The sequence below is a fragment of the Hermetia illucens genome, chromosome 5 (assembly GCF_905115235.1).
Source record: "Hermetia illucens chromosome 5, iHerIll2.2.curated.20191125, whole genome shotgun sequence".
In the NCBI taxonomy this organism is placed as follows: Eukaryota; Metazoa; Arthropoda; class Insecta; order Diptera; family Stratiomyidae; genus Hermetia; species Hermetia illucens.
The window spans coordinates 83,564,906-83,589,428 of NC_051853.1; the positions used below are offsets into that span (position 1 = coordinate 83,564,906).

The 24,523-nt window shown below is 39.7% G+C and overlaps 2 protein-coding genes across 2 annotated transcripts in view; both read right to left on the bottom strand.

Moving 5' to 3' along the window:
- Positions 1-5,156: 5,156 nt before the first annotated feature.
- LOC119658524 (centrosomal protein of 162 kDa) overlaps positions 5,157-24,523 on the bottom strand; it is a 352,018-nt gene continuing 332,651 nt past the window's right edge. Inside the window, exon 9 of the mRNA XM_038066002.1 lies at positions 5,157-5,741. The gene's annotated coding sequence lies outside the window, so the exon portion shown is untranslated. The remainder of the gene's footprint in view (positions 5,742-24,523) is intronic.
- LOC119658528 lies at positions 15,927-16,607 on the bottom strand. Its single transcript, XM_038066006.1, has 2 exons — positions 16,380-16,607; positions 15,927-16,307 (listed from the first exon to the last, which is right to left on the bottom strand). The coding sequence occupies exons 1-2, from the start codon at positions 16,440-16,442 to the stop codon at positions 16,050-16,052; spliced, it is 321 nt and encodes a 106-aa protein (XP_037921934.1). The 5' UTR covers positions 16,443-16,607; the 3' UTR covers positions 15,927-16,049.

The window sequence follows — 24,523 nt, forward strand, 5'->3', positions numbered from 1 at the left end:
GGTGATTGCAGCAGCGCGGAAGACGCCGAGGACTACCTTCGTCCACAATGAAAGAGCTCGAAGAGGAAGTTCTAACTTTGAATGATGGTTTCCCGGCGGAAGTAAATCAACTAGTATTCCAGAAACGGCCAACTTGCTGCTCGGCGCATTCAACGTTTGCCTGAAGGCATTTTTCTTTGTCACTAGAAGGCGGCGAGGCTCGCACTGATCAGGAGAGGAAAAGAAAACCCTGAGCTGCTGTCTGCATACCGACCACTTTGTATGCTTGACACGACCGGGGAAGTATTCGAAAAGCTCCATCAGGAGTAGATTCGCTGAAGCGGAAGGTACTACCGAAGATTAATCTCCAGTTCGGTTTCCGAACAGAAAAATCGATTGTAGATGCTCTCAAAGAGCATCAAACGGAGGGACACAACCGCCCATCTCAACGGGTGGTACTTATCGTAGCGCTTGATATCAGAAACGTCTTTAATATATGGAAAGATGTTTTTGGTACACCAGACAATTCATTCCACGTATCGAACTATCTTTAACGGATTTTGAGGGATTATCTGAAAAACCACTCCCTGCTCTATAGACGCTAGAAAGTCGGAGGATGGAGATCACGTCGGATGTAGCGTAAGGATCCATCCTAGGGCCACATCTCTGGAACGCTTTTTCGAGCAAATGAAAGGAACAGCTGCAGAAGCAAGCGCTGGAGGTCCAATATCTAACAGGCAACGTCTTCTAATAAGTGTACCGCGGTGGATTATCTTCTATGGCGCGGAGGTATGAACTGATCTTCTTGGCAAAGGGGTATATCAAAAATGCCTTGCAGAAGTACAGCGACGGTGAGCTTTGAGAGTGGTGTCTATTCACCGTACAAACCGCGGATGTAATGAAGATCGGGGAAGGGATTCCCGTTATCCTTCTTGTTAAGGAACCATGTACAAGCGCAAGAGAGAAGTATCAAGGGAGGTGGTTGCTTGTGAAGAACGGCAAAACGAGACAAGGGCAGATGGACTGCACGGCTTATTGTCAACTTAGGTACGTGGCCGAATGGAAAGCATGGTGTAACTGCCTATTTCCTTATCAAGCTTTTAAGTGGGCACGGAGTGGGACCGTTTGCAATGCGGTTGTGGAATGTGGAATGGAATTCGTCAACAACTTTATTTAAACCCTAAGGCGGTAGAGCAGGAGGAATAGCCGAATACACGTTACAAACGATACAGGATAGTTCTACAATGACGGGGAGGTGTTTAGGTTGCAGTTCGATGGAGTGCTATTCCAGAAGACAAAATCAATTCCTTCTAAAATCACTTTGTCATAAACGAAACGATTTTTTAAAATATTTTTTAAAAGTGTATCATTATCATCAACGGCGCAACCATCGATATCCGATCTAGGCCTGCCTTAATAAGGAACTCCTGACATCCCGGTTTTGCGCCGAGGTCCACCAATTCGATATCCCTAAAATCTGGCTGGCGTCCTGGCCTACGCCATCGCTCCATCTCAGGCAGGGTCTGCCCTAGAAGACTTTTTGGGGATGGATCATCATAGCTGCCCACCGGAACCTATTGAGCCGGATTTTATCGACAAGCTCATAGATTTCGTCCTTATGTAGGCTACGGAATCGTCCATCCTCATGTAGAGCGCCAAAAATTCCTCGGAGGATTCTTCTCTCGAACGCGGCAAAGAGTTCGCAATTTTTCTTGCCAAGAACCCAAGTCTCTGAGGAATACATGAGGACTGGTAAGATCATTGTCTTGTACAGTAAGAGTTTGACCCTATGGTGAGACGTCATCGATCCTAGATAGGAAAAATTATCAACGGTCTCAAAGTTGTAGTCTCCTATCTTTATTCTTCTGGTTTGACCAATGCGATTCCATGCTGTTGGTTGGTTTTCTTTTTGGTGCAGACGTTACCACCTTATATGTCATCTTATCTTCATTGATGTGCAGCCCAATCTCGCGCGGCCTGTTTGATCTGGATTAAGACAGTCTGTACGTTTCGGGTCTTTCTTCCAATGATGTCGATATCGTCAGCATAGGCCAATAGTTGGGTGGGCTTAAAGAGGATCGTGCCCCTCGCATTAACCTCAGCATCACTGACCACTTTTTCCAGGACTAGGCTAAAGAGGGTGCATGATAGGGCATCCCTTTTTCTTAAACCATTGTTGATGTTGAATGGTCTCGGGGAATCCTACTGGCCTCGCACATTGGTCAGGATCAGCCTAGTCAGTCTTATCGTCAGGATATCGAGTTCTCTCATGGCCGCGTACAGTTTTACCCTGGCTATGCTGTCATGGGCGGCCCTAATTGCGGTGGAAAGATGATGCAACTGACGTCCACACTCCAAAAGTTTTTTCAGCGCACAGAGAAAATGAGCCTCTTGGGGCTATCCTATCAAGATAGACGCGAATATCCTATAAATGGTACTCAGCAACGTGATATCTCCATAATTGCAGCGCTTCGTGATACCTCCCTTTTTACGTATGGGACAGATAATGCCCCGTTTCCAGTCGTCAGGCATTGATTTGCTGTTGTAATTCCATCGGCTCCTGGCGACTTATGGTTTTTAACCCGATGAATAGTACGGACTGTTTCTTCTATACTTGGAGGTGGCAGTATTTGTCCATCGCCTTCAGTTGGCGGGACCTCCAATTCGCCGATATTTCGGTTGTTGAGCAGTTCATCAAAATACTCAACCCATCGCTCCAATATGCCCATTCTGTCGGAAATCAAATTTCACTCTTTGCCGCGGCAGAATGAGCATTAGGTATATAAGGTCTCATCCTGCTCAGTTGTTGATTGAACTTCCGCGCCTAGTGCGGTTTCTGCCTGTTTTTTTCGAGTTCACAAACGTGTTGGTTCTCCCAGGCTTCCTTTTTCCGTCTGTGAAGTCGCTTCGTCGCTCGCCAGCGTTCGTGATAAGTCTCCGCGCGTGTCCACGTCCTTTGCGAATGCAACATTACTCGGTATGCGGCATTCTTTCGTTTCATTGCTAGCTTACATTCATCGTTGAATCACCCGACAGCCGGCACCAAATCAGATCATTCGCAGGTGACAAGTTTATGTACTGCCCGTATTGCTCCATGTAAACAGCTCTTATACTATGTATTTACAGTAGGACTTCCTTCCGTTCCATTTTTAAGATTTTGTGTAAAAAACAAATCTTATTAAAATCGGTTCATTGTCTGTCTGTCTGTGTGTCACAAGCACTTTTTCAACAACAAAACCAATTGTCAAGAAATTTAGTCTGGAGGCTGAAGCTGCGGCGGCCCACACATATAGGTAAGTAGAGTAACGTCGTTTTACGTTGAATTCAATGGGGAGGGGTCCCCATGGAAAAGGATGGTGTAATTTTTTTCTCACCAAATATAGGCATGTGGTGTATCAAATAAAACGATTTTGATTAGAAGTTTCCGAAGCCATTATTTGTTCATGCTGTCGGTGAGCCTTGCCCACTTGATATCTAACATTTCAAATTATTAGAGCTTTGTATTCAAAAGGATGAATCACGTGCTTATCGATTGTATTCCTCTGGGGTCTTAGAGCGACTTTTTAAATAGGGTATGTGTCGCTCGATCCACTTTCCTTATTAATAGGAAGAGCAGCCTAGGATGATTTTCTAGGCAGAAACTGGTTACTGCAAGTTGCCTATTTGGACTTGCAATACGCAGGGAGGTAACCCCTGTGGATCCCCTGATAAGATTCTATAATTAAATATAGATAATGGTGTTTGCTACCTACTCGGTGAGGATGATATTTTCAGTGGTCTCAAAATCGGCCTACAGCTTCATTCGCTTTTCGTTCTCTAGACTCTTCTTGGCGTTGGCGCAAAATCTGCTCGCAGGCGTCCTTTTTTATCTTGGCTTGAGTAATATTTTTGCGGATAAAATTACACCGCCCTGTGCTGTATTCTTTCACTTCTATGATGCACTACGGATGGAACTGCTGCCATCTGCAGTCTTTAGTGACACAAGTGGGGTCCGGAACGAAGCAAGCGAGGGAAGAGAAGATTGTATGTAGGCAATATTTGCGGAAAATATAACGCCGAGTGCTTTTATCCATCGATAAGTCAAATTAAACCTAAAGGCAGAGTACCAATTTGAATAAAGCCTAAATAATACTCCTGGTACACCGGCTGACTTTTCGTATGGTAATCATATTACGTCGCAAAATTTTATACAAACCTGTTGTAGTTAATTGCACTCCACTTTTCAAATTGAAAAAAATCGAAAATCCGCAGACAGCCAGATGTAATTGATGTGGTTCCAGGTACGGCTATGACGCAGGAATTTGGAGGAAATGTGAACAATAAATGTGGCAGAGCAGTATATCTATAAACTCCGCCAGAAATGTCTTTAAGAAAAGACTGTATTTCAAGGGTATTATAAATTGTAGGACAAACGGTTTCGTCCAGGGCAGAGGCAACTCTTCAGACGCTGCCTCACCTCTGCCCTCGGAGCAGCGTGACCGTGAGTGGCATCGGATGGAAAACGCTCCATTTATATGTTTAGGAAAACACGCCAAGGGTGCGAATTATATCCAGTAGAAACCGATAGTTTGAGCCTGAGCTGGCTAAAGCTAAATTAATTGTTTAGGATAAGTGAGGGATTCTAAGTCCACAACCACTTGTTGATGGACCGGACCAAATGGAGAGCAACTTACTCCCACGTTTATTTGGTCCGCGGATCCCTCGTTTGGGGCATGGCACCCAAGCATTAAAAATTGTAGGACAAACGGTTTCGTCCAGGGCGATGCCACTCACGGTCACGCTGCTCCCAGGGCAGAGGTGAGGCAGCGTCTGAAGAGTTGCCTCTGCCCTGGACGAAACCGTTTGTCCTACAATTTTTAATGCTTGGGTGCCATGCCCCAAACGAGGGATCCGCGGACCAAATAAACGTGGGAGTAAGTTGCTCTCCATTTGGTCCGGTCCAACAACAAGTGGTTGTGGACTTAGGATCCCTCACTTATCCTAAACAATTAAGGGTATTATCGTTTTTTTATAAAAATATGGAAAAAATCTCAAAAACGAAATCTCAGATGAAAAAGTCCAATTATTCCCGTTAGTAGACGCCTTTCAATGCAAAAATGCAACAGTAAAAGTTCTTCACCGATCCAGGAGCCATTTAAACAAGTTCCACTGTAAATACCCAAATAAATATGCTACACTTGTACTTTGAAAAAGACAATGTTTATTTCAAAAATAATGTACATAATATTGTATTGTAGTAGTATTTTTGTTTAATTATTTCATATAAATATTTAGATTTATAATTTTTGGTATTAAAGATCAATCTTGTCAAAAACAATTGGCAGTTGAAATAATAGAAAACAACTTATTCTTCATCATTTATAAATATTAAAATTATTGCAACGCAAATAGCTTATGAATTTTAAATTTAAAATGAGTTTTGTGCAGCACACAATGGACGTTTTTAATTGATTCTCAATCACAATCGTTGGGAGTATTTTTGTATTTAGAAGAAATACAATTTTGTAAATATAAAAAAACATTTCGAATCAAATTAATTAATATTTTAAATGAAACAAATATGATCTGCTGACGGCTAACGTTTCTTTTTCTTCATGGAAGCGTTTCTAAAATATATGTTCAGTTAGTAAAGTGGAACGGAAGGGGTTTCTAGAGTATTCAATCAACATTAATCTTCCATTTTAGGAAAAACTACTCTAAATTCTATCAACTAATTGATAATTCTTTTTAAGTATGAGTAAATGCTACGATAACATATTCATCTGCAAAAGAGTATATAATCTATTGAACTTCTAATCAACTTTGCTGAGATTCTGAAGAAGTTTGAAAACAATGGTGATTATATTGATATTTAAGATAAGAAGATAAGTCAAAGACTTTTCAAAAATAAAATACTTTTGAACTGCAAAATACAGTCACACCCAAAGAAGGGCAACATGTCATGATAAAGTAATAGATAGCATACACTTTAAAGTCATTCGTCGAAGCCCTTCGTGAATTAAAGGATGGATGGACGAAAGGATTTCACAAATAGTCCTGAATGGTGCGTTTTTAATTTTAACACTTATTATTTTTACGATAATTTTGGGGGGTTTTATTAAATCCGGGACCGTGAGAACAAAATAGTTTAGATAATATAGTATCTGTCCATGGAATTATGATCGATAAATTGTAATGTCATAATAGGCTTGGCGATGATCAACAGACCATCTTGAGTGGTCAGAGACGACTAAGAGGGGAGAGCTATCCCAGAAACCTAAAAAGATAGTGAAATTGGCCATGAAGTGTTCCGTCTACACGTGCCTGCATGCCTTTGTGCTCGTCAGACTCGGCAATATGGGAAAATTGGGATGAACGCACATGTAATTATATAAAAATCCACGTGCCCCAACACGTAGCTATCAAATGAATCAAAACGCGAGCTAAATTGGCAAGTGAAAATAATAAAAAAACAAATACCGGCTTGACCTTGGCATGCTATGACCGAGATAGACTTCTACAAATACCTAGGAATTCTGCAAGAAACCCATGCTGCCATGTGAAGGATGCTCTGTTGTCTGAATTTGTGCGACGTGTAAAGCTGGTACTGAAATCACATCTTTCGGGGAAGAATAAAATAAACGCATTAAATACCTTGGCTATTCCTCCACTGGCCTATGCATTCGGAATATTGCCGGGGACGAAAACCGATCTGGAGAACGTTCAGTGGTGGATAAGGACTACTATGCCCAAACTCCGAATGCATCATCCATGCCGTGAAGCGGATGAACCTGCAGAAGAATCTTTGCGACAAAAATTGAGGGGTCATACCATTCGAATCTATTCCGACAGTCGGGCAGCATTATCAGTACTTAACAGCAACGACATATCAAGCCAGTTGGTATGAAGTTGTCATCAGGTACCGCTGAAACTTTGCCGACTGAACGAAACATTCCTGATGTGGGTGCCCGAGCATTCAAACATCGCTCGTCATGAGAAAGCTGATAGACTGGCTCGTCAAAGTTCTGGTTCAACAATGGTGAGGTCAGAACCAGATTTTAGCATCCGGTCATCCAGTGTCAAGTCTACTCTGGAGGGAGAAATTGCAAGGATTCACGCAGCCGACTGAAGAAATTTGAACTTCTGCCGGCAGGCGAAAACCTTTGTGAAGTAACCCAAGGCCGCTGGAGCGGCATTTTTTTTGCCCCTTAGGAAGTGGACATGAAAACCTTAGTAGGGCGTTTAACGAGACACTGCTCCTTAAACTAGCACATGTAAAAAATGCAGACAACGTTTGCAGCTGTCCGGCCTCCTCAGACCTCAGACCTCAGACAAAAATACATTGGTTTTCTTCAACGGAAGGTCTTCACATTTCCATTGTTTGCATAATGTTCTCAGATTCATGAAAGCCTGTGAACGCCGTAGGTGAGAGTGTTACATCAAATTCATCCAAGGTCGATTGCAATTAGCCTTCCACATGAAAAACGTTACACGTTAGCAATTCATTTTCCACAGAATTTAGAACAGAAATATAGAATGACGAAATGCAGTCGAACCTCTGTGCGGCAATTGCATTTGCATAGATACGCATTTCGCGAATGGAAAACCAGGTGAATGAAATTGCAATTCAAGAGTAAGCATTAAATTGCAATTTCATTTCTTAGTATAAAAAGACAATGTAAATCCTCGCGGAGTCTCCTTTTCTGTTACTTCTACTTAGTCGTAGCAAGACTGTTGGAAAAGAATAATAAACACTTATCAATTAATCTTTTCTTTCTTTTTTTTTTGGTGCTCCGGCGACGTAACAAGAGGCCGTTGAATAGGCAATTTCCAGGGATAATACAATAGGCTTAACAAAGGTCTGCGGCTCTCCCCACTAAACTAAGTTAAACTAACGGATGCAAAGAGAGCCCTGGTGCTATCCCGTCAGAAATTCCAGCAACAATGAGCAGCAACGAGACTTATTTCCAGGTTTTTTCACAAAAAGTTTCTCAGGCCCGGTAGTTTGAAGTTCATCACCGGACGAATTGCCAATCACTTCTTTTCAACTAAGGTGAAAATCTTATCTAGTCACTTTATGTCAATTTGCAGAATTTATACACTCGCTGCGGCTACAATTAAAATTGTTCTTTATTACTCAGTACTTTACCCGAGCGAATTCACTGCAATTCATTGTTACTAATTCTTGTTTTTTTTTTCTAAAAAATCTGACGCGTCCTCCAACGGTAACAACTCTTCAACCATCAGTAACGATGTTCTCACCTACCAAAACCCAAAATCGATCTCCCTTGGTGTCCAGCTGATCAGCTGCTAACCTAATCAACCGGTCCGAATCCCGCTAATTCTCACTTCCTGAGCAAAAACTGCAACGAATCGCATTGCATTACTGCATGCACATTCATTCCAACAAAGGGCAATCGCTTTGCCTCCATCCAATAATATGTAATCTAGGCAAGTTTATGTACAAGCAGAAGGACTACCGAACGATTTGCCCGGTCAATTTTCACTTGTCCGTGTCCGGATAGCTGAGTGGTTAGAGCACAAGGCTATCGTACGGAAGGTCGTGATTCAAATCTCACTGGTGGCAGTGCGATTTGTATCGTGATTTGACGTCGGATACCAGTCGACTCAGCTGCGAATGAGCACCTGAGTCGAATCAGGGTAATAATCTCGGGCGAGCGTAATGCTGACAGTCGCTTCATTCTGTAGAGTTGTATTTTAAAGGGGGAAACTCGTCCAGTGCTTCAACACTTTTAACTTTTTTTTTTTCGGTTTAAAAGTTCATTTGGACTCTGAAGAATATATTTCGAATCGCAACCAACAAACAGATTAAATTTTACTTTTTGCCAATGATTTTAGTTGATTTCCCCGAATATGTATTTCGGCAGACACTTGCTGCCTTCTTCAGCGAAAATGTTCCGATATTAAAGTAGAAAAGAAGATGTGGGTTGTGTCCTTTTTAAAAGAGGGAAGGTCAAGCTATGCAGTGAATGCCTTAAATGTCGGTGTTTCTAAATCATCAGTGGCTCAAATCGTAAAAAACCTTAGTATGGTTCTCCGTAAAGCATAGGATTTCAAAGTAGTCGAAAAAACTGCAAGGGAAAGCGAAAGGCTGTCCAAAGGGAAGACTGACAAATTTTGCGAAAGGCTCTAGAGGCTCGAACTGTAACCTATCAAAGTATTTTGGATGATGTGAAAGACGCTAGAGTTGAGATATCCTATCAAACACTACCTACGCCTTTATATGAGAACGGGTTGAAATGCAGGAGATGTAGTCTAAAATTGGGGCGGTAAGTGGAAAGAGCGGTATGTGACTCAAATAATAAAGTCATGTTTTGTTAATCGACATCGAAAACTTTTGTTTTTATTGCTTCTCAAAGTTGAAACTTTGAATATTTGGTCAACGTTCATAATTCAATGAACAAATACTGTATATCGATTCACCGCATACGCCCCACAGACAGGTGGACCTGATGGCCAGAAAAATGCCTTCTGGTAACTTGTCGACGCAAACATGTACCGATGGAATAAAAAGGGAGACGGAACAGGCGCCATTGTTAATACATGATTCAGTAAACAATTGTCTCATCTCCATTTACATCTACATTTTATAGTGAGAACAATAAAACGCAAATCGATTATACTCTGCTAAGACGCCGACACTTTATCACCGACACTGGCTAAAAATTCGTTTCCTGTGCGACCATCCCACCTCAACATCGGCGGTTCATTGCCGTCTTGCGAATCGAACCACCGATAATACATCGTGAGGAAAGCATTGGCTCGCGGCGTATTAAATGGTGTCGATTTTGCCAAAAAAAAAGAAGAAATGATTTTACTTATGAGATTACCAACCGTTACGCGTGTCCAAAAACCGTAAAACCAATCCACAAAGCGGCCTATGCAACCTTCAGGATAACTAAGTCGGGTAAGCGGTTCATTAACCAAGATATTGTTGAGAAAAAACGTCTCTACCAGAAGTTTCTCGATGATAGGACGCTGGCCAATTGGTAAAGAGATAGCTGTTACACTAGCAGTAAATTGCAACGATCTTTACGATAAATTATATACCGGGGACAACGAGAAAGCTATGTATCAATTTGTCAAACGTTGATACCAACGCACATAGAATATGGAGATCTCCACTGAAAATATAACTCTCCTAACAACTCAGCTAGACCCCCAACAGAGACTTAATAAACATTTCATTCACTTGTGCTAATGTGTTTAAAGTATAGAAATTTTCTGATTTGCTTAACAGTTAATTACCCATGAATAACGTGCTACCATTTTACTAGTCTACCAATACTAACTCTAGTGGGAACGTTGCATGCAATACCCAAAACGGAAAGTCATTTCAAACCAACCAAGTATACCTAGTGAATTTAATGACGACGAAAACATAGATATTGACAGAGTTCATGACAATAGTGAAACCAGCGGCCGCAAGGTTCAATATAAAATCCAGATTGGCATTGAAAGATATTTTACAGTTACCTCCAAAAGAAACGTAACCCGTAGCCCAAATCTTATGAAGTTGCTACTATAAAACATCATCTTTTCTTCTCTGGAACTGATCCTCAAGGGACTAAGGTTCACTTTATACCATAACTTACATCCGTACTGCAAACTTATAACTTCTGTATAGTCGACCTAAAAAGGGCACCATCAACGGAATAAAAGCTTAACCTGCACAAGAAATCCACTATTGTCAGGTGGTAAACTGGCTTCAGCACCTTAAAAAAGCTTCTACACCCATCAACTCAATAGTACTAAGGAGCTCAGAGTAATAATCAAAGGGACCGACCAAACAAAAACAAAGAATGAAAAAGACCCGAAGAAGGAAGAGGAGAAAAGCGGCATCTACAAGATGTCTTGTCAAGTTTGCCCTTGTACATACGTAGGGCAAACTAAACAGCTAGTCGACAATCTCGTCAAGGAATATTCAAGAGAAACTGAGCTAATAAAACGGGGCAGAAAAACACATATCAATTCTGCAGTCGCCCGGCATATTGTAGAACATGACCATAGAATGGAGAGGGTAACGGTGCTGAAAGAGATGAAGCGCAATGAATTGGACCTTTAGAGAATTTCTTCATTGGAAAAGAGCCTCATGAGCACCGGTTGAATACAGATATGGATAACGCACATTCATATCTGTATTCACTGATACCACAAAGATATAATTAAGGCCTGATCATTACGATAATTAGATTAAAATAGTTAGTATATATTTAGATTAAGGATATTGTTGAGATTATTCCGCTGAAGAAGGCAGAAAGTGGCGGCCGAAATACGTATTCGGGGAAATAAATTAAAATCATTGACAAAAAGGAAAGTAGCATCTGTTTGTTTGTTCGGACAGGTATTACAAAAAGTGTCAAGATCGATGTATATCTATAATCATATACACAGTAGAGTAGACTATAGAGAAGGTCGGATTGGCCAAACAATATAATAGTCACCGATTTTTTAGAATTATTTGAAAAAATAAACATAAATGACAGCAGCCATTTTAACCCTTCTGTAAATGATGTTGAATAAATTTAAATGAAAGTTGTTCTCACTTTCATAATATAATTCTTGACTTAAAACTGCAAGAATTTGATGCCAAATAAGCTCAGACATAAAGTGCCACAACCCATGGTTAAAGTAGAATTGACGCCAGAATCCAGTAAGTAGCAAAAGGAAAAACACACCCTCTATATAATCTTAAATTCATCCTGCGACGTAAGATTACAGCTGAAGACCCATTCACAAGAGGTTCCCTTTTCCAATGTTTAAATTATCAGGGAATTTGGACACACGGAAACATATTGTCGACTCTCTAGTGCCTGTGTAATCTGCAGGGATAAGTGTGATAAAAGTAAAAAACATCCCGGATGTGAAACGTGCAGGTATCTTACGCTGATGCACCCAAAGAAAGTAGTTCTATAGACTATAAAAATCAAGGTGAGATTTTACAAATTTTTGTAGACTCTAACCACGACAATGAACCAAATACAACTGATGATACAACGTGCAGGAATTTGATATAGTCCACTGGAGTGCCAATCGAATCCTCAACCACAAAAATGAAATAGGTAGAACTCTTTTCGAATCCTGGGAACAACGTCACGTTTTTTACCTCTCGGTAACGGACGGCAGGGGCCGAGTTTTCTAATTTCCTCGGGGGTACATAATCATTAGTTGGAATCCAAGAAAAACCCCCATCTGAGACTCTTTACTTTATTTTGCGGACAACCTACTATTTCGTTTCTTTGGAAATAATATTATTTCTTTCGCGTTTATACTTACTGTGTCTGTGTCTTCCACAAAGACCACATCGCGTAAAAGGCTGAGTTTGGAAGAGAAAAAAATTAATTGAAGAGTAACATACGATTCTACACAACCTTCAATTTTGCATTTGCGGAAAAAGTAGGGATCAGTAGAACAAAAGTTTCGGGCACGTTAAAAAGTAAAGTAAAAGTGGGGTGGCCATATCAATAAAGCTTCGTGTTCCTATCGGTGTTCATCAAGGAACTATCGTCTCACCGCTCCTCATTGTTCTTGTTATGGATAATGTACAGCGTCCGATACACTGTTTTATTCAGATGACATTTTCCCAATGCCAAAGCAAATGTGTCCTGTCGCCCCCTATGGTTATGAGTATTGGCTGACTATAAAGGGCAGGACGATGAGCGCCGACTCGCGGTGCATCAGTGGCATAACACGCACATTCGAAATGAGGATATCCGCGATAGATATGGGGTTGCACCGATCGTGGAAAAATTGCCATGTCCATGAGAAATGACCAATGGGCCGGCCGAAACAACGGTGGTTTGTTACAATAGATACTGAATCCGGATCAGACACATGATCGATCAAAGAAGCCTGAATAGAGCAACTGCAAGCTAGAACATCTGATTTTCAAAAATTCACATAATCGATCTTCATCACATTCTAGATTGCCCAACAATTTTGTTCAACTTATCAGAAACCTATTTCGAATTATAAAAGAATACAAGCTCCTAAAAGTGAAAGTATTTAAAATAGCAGTGTAAGCATCAACTAAATCGAAGGAAACTAAACGGATATTTTCATGCGTTTTTTTTTTATCATAACATAAAATTCAAATGTAATTAATTTGCCCCTAGTGATATTTTCTTAGAGCAAAATACATAAATTTCCACCAATTTCTAGAGTTGTCCCGCGATTTTTCGCAAAAGCCGCCTTATTTCAGAAAGTCACCTCATGGGGTCCACCAACGCTGAATCCGCGGCTTCTGCTGATACCATGCAAAACATCCCAGCCAGCAAGCCAGAGGAGGAACTACGATTTTTGGTTATAGAAGATATCACACACCACAAAGAACAGAAGATTGAAAACGAAAAAATGCAGCTTGGTGCTGTTGGTGTACAACTATTTAACAAAGCTGTGAAGATCTCTTTTAGTTTATCGGAAGCTCCTTCATTTTAGGAGGTAAATTTAACGCAAAAAAAGGAATCAAGACGGTTTATCAACTGAAGGAGGAAATCGATCTGCTAACGATGACTAAAGAACATGCTGACTGTCCAGCTGAACTCCACAAACTAATTGGAGAAAAACGCAGAACTCGCAAATTATGGCAAAGAGGCGGCACAACGGAAAGGAAAAACCCTAAACTTTCTGGCAAACAAGCTAACGGCCTTAATTATTAATAACTATAAGAACGAGTCCTTCAACAGATATATCTCAAATCTGGCAGCACAAAAAGACACAGACTACTCACTGCGGAAAGGTGCGATATATTTAAAAAGACCCAGCCACCAAATTTCATCTATTAAATAGGAAAACAGGAAATGAATTCGTTTTGCGTAGATTAAGGCAGATCTGTTCGCGAAGTATCTAGAAAGCACCTTCCAGCCTCTAGAACACAAGAGTCTACATGCTTAACTCCATTCAGAAATATGGACCATTACGCAATACGCCGTGTAAAACTAAATGAGCGAAGGTCAAAGATTAAAACAAATGTGTTTCCTAATAAAGCCCCTGGCTATGAACTTATTATAGGGGGAAAACTAAAAGAATTCCCAGAAGAAGAAGATTAATGCAGGGTTAAGATTAAAGCATGTTCCTCGACAATGGAAAGTGGTTGAAGTTATAATGGCCCCTAAACCAGGGAAGGAGCCAAATAGAGTGGAATCGTATCGAACAATATTGCTACTCCCTACTACAGCCAAGCTATTTGGAAGGCTTCTCCTTAAGAGACTGAAAGATATCATTGTGGACCGAAATCTAATACCACCTCATGAATTCGATTGCCGTAAAAAGCATTCTGCAATCCAACAGATGCAGAGGATCACGAATCCGATAGAAAACGCAATGAAAAAAAGCAGGTTTAATAAGCCATTTGTGTCGATGTTGTTCAGGCGTTTGATAAGGTGTAACACTAAAATCTGTTGTATAAATTGCATAGGGACCACCCAGAAGAATTTTTCAAAATCCTAAAACCATATGTATCCGGGCGCATATTCAGAGTGAAGTACGAAGAAACATGGTCTGACCTGAAAAAAATGCAGTTGCTGTACCGCGTATACCGATGATATATCTTGCTGTGATGAAGCCAAAAAAGCGGCACTTGCGGATGACATTGCCATCCCTACCACGGGTAAAACTAAATTAAACAGCTATGGACCACATTGGAGAATGGACCAAGAAATGAAAAATAAAATTAATCGAAAGCAAATCAAGGTACATTAACTTCACAAACAAAAAAGAGAAACCAGCTAAGTGAGATTAAATATCTAGGTATGACACTCGACGCTAAGCTCAACTGGAAAAGACACATCCTAAAAAGAAGGACGAGTTATATGCCAGATATAGACAGATGTACTGGCTGTTGTTGAAGAGGAATTCCCAGCTGACCGTCGACAACTAGTTGCTAATTTACAAGCAGATCCTAAGAACCACATGGACGTATGGCATCCAGCGCTGGGATTTTGCCAAAGGATCAAACCTGAAGGTCATACAAAAGTTCCAAAATTAAGTCCTTAGAAGTATAGTAGACACCCCTGTGAAATTATGCGGTGTTTCCAACGATTAATTAATTGAAATAATAAAAACTTGTTGTTTCTTTTTCGTTGGTGTGGATATTTATTCTTGCAAATACCGATATTTCGGGAACCACTTGTTCCCTTCATCAGTGCTAACAAGAACTTCTTAGCACTGATGAAGGGAAGAAGAAGAAGAAGAACTTGTTAGCACTGATGAAGGGAACAAGTGGTTCTCGAAATATCGGTTTAAGCAAGAATAAATATCCACACCAACGAAAAAAAAACAAGTTTTTATTATTTCAACTGAAAGTACAGTTGATTAGTAAAGTCATCAAAGACCAAGCAAATAGTCGACTACGATCCCATGGAAATAACAAAGTTCGAAAATTGACTGATATCTCTAATAGTTACAATGACACAGCTAAAGAGTAGAACCAAATCACTTGCTAAGATTAAGGATGCCTAATGATACAAACTACTAAGGCACAGGTAGTTCCTCAGCAAAGCCAACCAAAGTGCTGGGATTGACCACAGACTCTCTTCCAATAAAAGCAGAACTAAAATATGAAAAGAAAGCTGTTGGATGGGGAAATCTCAGCCGTAGCCTGGCGAGAGGTGGTTCTAATAGGTAAAAACCACTGCAGTCTGAAAGACCGTTAACCCTGGGGTTAATCTTTTGAAAGTTCTTAACTTTTTTTTAAATAGAATCCGCTGTACTTAAAATGAATAGTAATAAAGTACCAGGAAGAAGCACGGTACTGGGGCAAATCTGGGCGAACTTTTAATAGAAAATGTTTGCCTTATTTTTGACTTGGACTTTGACTTTGGATCAATACCTAAGCGTTGTGGCGCTTTGAGCACGCTTTTAGGTATTCTCGAAGTTGTTTAGCTGGAGCAATCTTCTATCTAAATTGGCAGATACTTATGAAAAAAATCGAGCACCATACAAAAGTGTAGTACTTTGAGAGGATTTTATTAAATTTCCAATATATAAAAACACAAAATAGGTTGCTCATATGTCAAACTTAAAACGAAAGACAACAAAAACAATGGACATTCACAAATCTAAATAAAATTTTACTTTTTCTTGGGTCGTCCGCGCTTCTTCATAACAGTCATAGGCAATTTAAAGCAAGCTCGACTCTTGGCACGTTTCAATTGCTTCTTCAACCGTGAGCGAACCCGGACCCGGGACCTTGGTGCCTTCTTAACACGCTGTCGGAAAACTTCTTCTTCATTATCAAACATTCTGTATTCCAAACTATTGTTTTTACTAGTTGCCTTCTTCGAAGGGCGTTTCCTTAATTCAGTACTTGGATTGTTAGGTTTATCATTCTGCAGAGATTTTAAACATTTTATAAGCATAAACAAGTGGAACTGATAATGGCAACATTGATGACCACTAACCTGATCTTGCTCATTTAGAGTTTCATCTACCAACATGGCTTCACTAACTTTTTCAGTCGCCATTTTAATTTAATTTATAAACATGAATTAACTTTCGTATGACTTGGGATTTATCCAGAACTATTGCAAGTTACACAATAGGAATTAATCTTTAGTTTGACATAATCGTTGGAAAATTTTAAGTTGTTTTGAGTGACACAAGGCTTGGTGCGATCGGATTTGGGGAAATAATTGCACAGCCACCATGATAGAATTCTTCGATGCGAAAAGTCAGTTTTTTAGCTTAAGTTTATTTTTGCAATACTATTTTTTATCTTGTGTTCTTTTCTGTGCTTTTCGAAAGTATAAACAGACAGTCGTGGAAATACCCTACGGTTAAAGATTACTGGGTATTTGTAATTCAAACGAACCGCGCATGGCAAAACCGGTCATTTTTCTTTTTTTTTGTAAGTTGGTACCACCTTAAGTGACATACATGTTAAAATTTTAGCGCCCGGGACCCGGACATACGAGTGGTATAAAGACTTTAAAAGTCGCCGTACAGTGATAGAGAATATGCCTCGTTTCGGACGTCCATCCCCGACAAATACCGCCCCAAATACCACAAAATAAGGAAAATGATTCTCCAAGATCGCCATACCAGCCTAAGAGAGATTACCAATGAAGTGTTAACTGTGTTACATATGGACCCGTTCACCGCATTCTGGTGGAAATTTTATTTATGAGAATGGTCGCATCCCTGCTCGTCGTAAGAAGCCTAAATTTCATGCAAAAACAATATCGAAAGACAGTTGTTGAGAACATGATTTCTGAAGCGAATAATGACCTGACCATCATAAAACACATGGCTGCTGATGATAAGACCTAGTTCTACGAGTTTTAAATGGAGACAATCCAACAATCGTCCGAGAGGCCTTTCGAAGAAGCGCTCAAGTCGAAAAAATAGAATGTGTTGAAAGAGTTAAAGGCCATCCCTTTGGTGGCCTACCAGACGTGCATGGACCAATGGGTGGAACGCCGGCACACGTGTGTTACTTGAGATGGATGTTATTTTGAAGGAGATAAAATAAATTTTCCTGAAAATTAAGTCCTTTTAGTTTTATTTATAAATTCCTCGTAGGTTTTGATCATAATTAGAAACGATACAAGTCATAAACATAAAGTCATGCTTTCCTTGCAATCAACGATTTCTGTGACCAGACGATTGTAGCGATAAAATCGCATTCTACCAGAAATTCTCACAATGGAGAGTTTCTGAAATTCCTCATCGACACTAGTTCCAATCATAATTACATTCAGCCTCGCCACATAAAATACCCTATACCGAACGAAAGAACGTTTTTTGCAAAGTCCGTTCCAGGGAACGTAAAAATCACCCATCACTCTTTTGTTCAAATTTTTGGAGAGATTTTGAGAAATTAAATTTCTTCATTTTGCCAAGTCTTATATCCTTCGACGGTATTATTGGAAATGATACCCTGAAAAACCTCAACGCTAACATCCATGCCCAGGACAACTACATGATCATCGATCCCGGTATCCCCGTTGCATTTAATAAACATGTGTCTGAGACTACTAACCACATAAATGCCAGAACATCTCATCTTAATTCGGAAACATCTATCGGGTTAATGAATTTGATATTTAAGTTTGAAAGCCTGTTAACCGACCCGGATGAACGGCTAACGTTCACAACGAGGGTCAAAGGAGAGAACCGAACAACGCCAACTGACCCGGTATACTCAAAGGCTCACCCATACTGACGAACAGGTAAAAAAGTTACTTGCTGATGGGATTATTAGACCCTCAAGGTCTCCATATAATGCCTCGGTGTGGATCGTCCCGAAAAAAAAGGATACTTCGGGCGAAAAAAATACCGTATGGTGATAGACCACCGTAAATTGAATTCCGTCACGGTCTCCAACAGGTATCCTATACCTGAAATTAACGAGGTTATTGCCAACTTGGGTAAAAATAAGCGGCGTTATTGATCTTAAAAGTGGATCCCACTTAAGGAATCAGATATGGAGAAAACTGCATTTTCTATTAATAATGGGAAGTTTGACTTTACACGTTTACTCTTCGGTCTGAAAAATGTCCCGGCAATTTTTCAAAGAGCTCTGGACGATATTCTTCCGGACGAAATAGGGAAAAGTTGTTACATCTACATAGATGACATAATTATATTTGGGAAAAATGAAGAGGAACACTTACGGAATCTTGGAAAGGTTTTCAAAATCTTAGAATAGCAAATTTGAAAATCCAATTGGATAAGTGTGAATTTGTGGCGCAGCAGGATTTATTTCGAATGTTGCGAATGCGAGCGGATAGATGACGCCGCCGGCGCTCTCCACGCGGTTTAGAACTCGCCATAGGAGTGGAGAGCCAGCGGTGAAAAAGTGCCGTTGGTTGGAGACAAAGGGACCGCATGGACAACAACCGGTCTCTTCTGCTCCAACCTTCGTAGCCGACGGACGAAAATTAAATCCCTGTAGAGTATAGTGTAAATTTCTTTTGTTAGACCAGGCAGTTTTATCTCGCGTTTTTATTCTTAGTAGCAAAGAGATATCTATAAGTTAAGTGTAATTCTTTTGTGTGGAGATTAATTTAATATATCCAATATCAATAAAAAAAAGTTATTTTTCTTGGTTAATGGCAGGTATTCGGCGGCTCTGAAAACTTGTGGTTTCTAGGCTCTGAAATATTGTGTGCCCGGATAGATATTTACGAAGGTGCTTTATCAACGACCCGACGACGTACGACCCGATGTGGAAAAAGTAGTGAAAACAAATACCAAAAATTCATGCACGAAGAAGTTGAATTTTTAAGGTATGTCGTTAGCAAGGATGGCATTAAAACCAAACCTAAAACGGTTAAAGCGATAGTCGATTTTCCACCTCCTAAAATGCTTAAGGATTTAAGATCTTTTCTCGGGATGTCAGGTTATTATCGCCGGTTTATCCGCGATTATGCTAAAATAGTAAAGCCTCTAACATCCTTCTTAAGAAGGGAAGATGGACGCGTGTCCAAGCAACTCTCTAATAACAAGCCCATACTTTTAACGCAAACCGCCATGGATGCACTGAGCAAACTTCAAAATGCTTTAATCTGAAACGAAGTAGTTCTGGCACATCCTGATTTTAACAAACCTTTTGAGCTCACCACCGATGCCTCCAATTATGCCATCCGAGCTGTTTTGGGACAAAACCATTGGACCGATTACCTTTTTGCCAAGAACTCTCAACGAAACAGAGGAGCACTACGCCACAAACGAAAAGGAAATACTGGCAATTATTTCGTCCTTAAAATTCCTCTGGAATTATCTTTACGGATCACAAGAAGCTATCATCTATACCGATCTCCAACCGCTCACATATGCTTTAAGCAACAAAAATACAAACAGCAAAATGAAACGCTGGAAAGCGACCTCCTCAAGTCAATTGTTTAACTCCCACACAGCACAGCGATGAGAGCTCATCCCACAACCTTATCCCTTCCGTTGAAACCCCTGTGAATGTCCTCTAAAATCAACTCATCCTAGAAGTTGGCGAGGAAGACAGTTACCAGCTTGTGAATCCGTTCGAGGGCTACACAAGACACATTATTATAAAACCCCAATATTCCAATACCTTTCTTATCAATAATTTCAAAAGGTATCTGAATCCTAGTACGGTTAACGGACTTCTGGCAGATGAGAATACAATGGGGATAATACAACAAATCTATCCACAGCATTTCCGTAGCTACGACGTTGTACAACCTGTAAATTTAGCAAATATGCTAGACATTCGAACAAGCCTTTCCTAAATCCTACTCCGATACCAAAATACCCGGGACACACTATTCATATAGATTTGTTCTCGATTGAAAGGAAATGTGTGCCTACAGGCGTCGACAAATTCACTAAATTTGCTATCGCCAAGGTTGTTTCATCAAGATCAACAGAAGACATTAGGCAGCCCTTACTAGATGTTCTCTACTTCTTTTGTGTTCCCAAGAACGTTGTCATTGACAACGAAAGAGCTCTTACATCAGTATCACATCAGGACGATCTTAAAATAAAAGGTTACATAGCACCCGCATATAAAAGCAAGGTGAATGGACAAGTTGAGCGCTGGCATTCTACTTTCATAGAAATAATGCGTTGTCTCAGTAAAGATGGCCCACCAAGATCTTTTGAAGAATTTTTAGACAGATCTGTTAATGAGTAAAACCACTCCATCCACTCCGCTACTGGTCGAAAACCAGTCGAAGTATATTTCGGGAAGAGCCCTCACATTAGTCCCGCGGAATTCGAAGGAATTCGCCTAACTAATATCGAGAAATATCTCTGGGAATATTCCCCCTAAATCAGTAGGTGGGCACCCTGGAAGCTGATGATTCGATACATAATCTAAATGGAACTTTTATCATAAAATTCTACAATACCACTATAACGGTCGACGGGAGATTATTCATATCCAAGGAAGTTTCCACATAGGAAGTCCTACCTGCAATCCTCCAACCAGCGTCTGCAATTAAGAACCAATTGGACCTCCAATTCGCAAATACGATGGACCTTTCAGTCAATAACACGTATAGGATACAAGAACAAGAATCTGAGAATAACGGATCGAGGAGTGTGTGGATCGGATTAAATATCTAACATGTTAGAAAATATATGACATCTTAGAAAATGTGATATCAATCTAGATACAACGAGATACTAGCAAATGCAATGCAACACCTTGGACATGCAGCTGAGTAAGCAGTTTGCAACTTGACTCTTCACAAAAAATTCCACAATATGGAAAAATTGCGGACGACTGCCAGTGTGCAAATCAAATTCATTTTTGTATTGAATAAACTTGTTTTTATCATATACCCCCTGTTGCATTTAAAACCCTCTATCATAAATTAATTAGCGACTGATATGTGGTCCCTTCTCGATAATTTAAGCCGAAACTCTGTCCGTTTTATAAAGAAGAAAATGTTGTTTTCTTTCTTGTGTATTTTAAAGAAACTCGGACAATTTATTTTTCCTTCCCGCGTGTCAAGACCAGGACGAAAATGGCTCAATCGGTCAACTTCTTAATCGGAAAGTGATTGTTCGTGAAGAGTAAAACCGATAATAAAACTAATAAAATAGAATCTTTGTAAATCAAAATTAGTGTTCACAACAAACTCTTTGATTGCAAAATCTAAAGAAAAACACATTGTAATCATAGTAATGGTTCGCGAAGAACCAACTGATAACTATTAATTAAAAGATTAACATTGCAACGCAAAAGTACACCCATCTAAAAATATTTTATTGCAAGTACAAGAAGTCCCCAAAGTGTTGTAAATTATGTGATAATACTGCCATATAAGCTTGCCCAGTTTATAATAACAAAAATAATAATTATATTAACCCATTCCACACGGCGAGCGCACTGACGCGTCATGGAGTCCATTTCGAGACACTGAGAGCGCGCTCGTGCGGATCCCCTCCCTTACTCAGCCACGGAGCGCTCACAAACGCGTCCTCCTTTAGTTTCGTTTAAACGTTTGTAGAGTGAACAGGGTTTGACGAAAGCTTTCAGTTTCATCCCAGTGGTTAGAGAAATTCTTGGGTGACCTTGTGCCGTTGGCCGTTTCGAAATCCGTGCAGCATAATATTTTTTAGAGAAATTTCCGTTTGTGGTAAGTTTTAATAGGCTGTTTACTATTTAACTTTTTTCTATAATATTAATTCGTAATTTATATTAATGTAAAATCTTTGCCGTGAATTTTTTAGGCCATGGTTCGGGCCAGAGGAGGAAAAAAGACGTTCGGATCCTCTGAACAACCGAATGATCCACAAAATATCTCTTCGATTAGGTTTGTAAATATCCATACCCATTTGCAGTTTATTTTATGTGTGTTAATACTTTATAGTATTAGATGTGAAAATACATTTATGTTTGCCTTACTGCTTTTATATTTTTAAATTCTAGAAATTTCTAACTAGTCTATAAAAACGAAAATAAAAAGTTATTTTACAAATTAATTGTGGTTTTAACTATTTTTACTGCTACTAACTTGGCCTAACAATGCCGATCCCGTAGTAAAAAATTTACCGTCGGATAAGAAAGTCCGAAAAAAATGCAGTTCCAGAATGAAGCCACCAAAATGGCTGCCGTGTTGAATGGGTTAAGAGTGCAAATGCACAGTGAATGCTTAACAGTAAAAAGAGATGGTGCCATAATTTCGACTTGACGAGAACCATTGAAAACCACGAAGAAATGGCAGAACAAGTGCAACTTTTCACTTGGCAGAAGCGATAGAACGCTTAACGAAACAACAGCAGTCGGCAGAAAATAGGCATAGGATCATGAAAGAAATTCAGTTTTTGAGCAGTTTTACGGGCAGTGGTCCAGTCTCTGTTAGCGCATTCATAAAAAACGTGGAATATTACATGAGCAACATAATCCACCCAAATGCAAGAAAAACAACAACAAAAGCGATATACCAGGACAAAATCCAAGGGGAGGCGAAAGATGCCATCATGGGTTTACCTGTACCCGACAATTTTGATAACATCAAGAGCATTTACGGAAAAATCATCAACCTGCGAGGAGATAGAGTCAGCGATCTTACTACCGTTATACTTAGTTTAAAATATAAGTTTGATGAAATAATCTTGTATTATGAGATCACACGAATGTAGGCTTAAATAAGACTGAATCCTTATTGAAAAATATTGTCAAGGAAATGACACAGGGAGTATTGTTAGAGAAAATTTATGGCTTAAAAACTGTGTATGAGATAGTAAAAATCATGAGGGAGCGACCCTTCGAAATTAGTTGTATTAGACCAGAATTCCGGGAAAATGGCGTGTCTAGTTCTAATAACCATTTCTATAACAAAAAGTATAAAATAAGTTTCGAAAAAATTCGAGTCATAATGATTCTCGGGATTGTCCAAATGCTAGCCAAGACATCCAACAAAACCGCTTTGACGACCAAAACGCTGATAGCAAACAATACAACAACAGGGAGGAATACAATGTTAGTAATTCCAAGCAAATTGAAAACTCACAACACACGAACGAAACCCGTAATCACAACCCTTCCAGACAATTTGAAACCAATTATAGACAGGGTAATTCACGTCAATAATCGAATACGCGAAAGCATCGGTAAGTAGAGCCCATGGAGGTGGACAATATCCAAAACACCTCCCCGCAAAAGCCCTCTGGGAACTCACATCAACCCTCTGAACTTGATAGTAACTCGAACGAAGGAGGCAATTTTTTTATCAATTAGTCTCGGACGAGTTATCACTAATTGAGATTACAATAGACCAGTCAAAATGTATAGCTCTGGTAAATGCAGGGTGATCGTTTAGTTTAATAAACGGAACCAGAGACCAATTTCAGAAATTCAAAATCAAACCAATACAATTTCGCACAGTAACTAATAATTTCGAGGTACATACACCTTCACCAATTGAAATCAAGGCCCCACTATGATCCAAAGTTCGCTGGAAGGTTAGGGATCTAGGGGAAATGAAGCATGATTTCATTATAGTGGTGGATATACTTAACCAGATGGAAACGATGATAAACTTAGAAAATAAAACTGTTACTTTTATTGGTCAAGTGATCCAAATAGTAAATAAACCGTATCTGGTCAAAGCGATTTATTTTTAAATTGTGATGGTACACCGGAGGTGCGAACCCTAAAGGCTAACGAGAATTTGCCTCTGCGGCCGCATTGAACGGCCCTGGAATTAGTTGATGGCCTGTCAAGAGGCTGGAGGCAAAAATGTCAAGGATGACACACTCCATTTGGACTAGCCTACCGACGCGGCAACAACGCATTCGGGGCTAAAAAGTTTTAATCTAAATAATTACAACGAAATATCGTTAAGTGTTGTGGAAATTATATAAATGTAAATAAATAATTTTAATAAGGGAAGACAATATTCCTTATAATTATTGGGGAAAATATTCCCTAAAAGGCCATCCTTTTGGTAACCTACCACAACACACGTGTGTTAGTTCAGATGGATGTTATTTTGAAGGAGATAAAATAAATTTGCCTCAAAATTAAGTCGTGTTTTATTTATAAATTTCCCGTAGTTTTTGATCATAGGAAAGGATACAAAAGAAAACATAAAGTCCCAGTCCTTGTAATCAA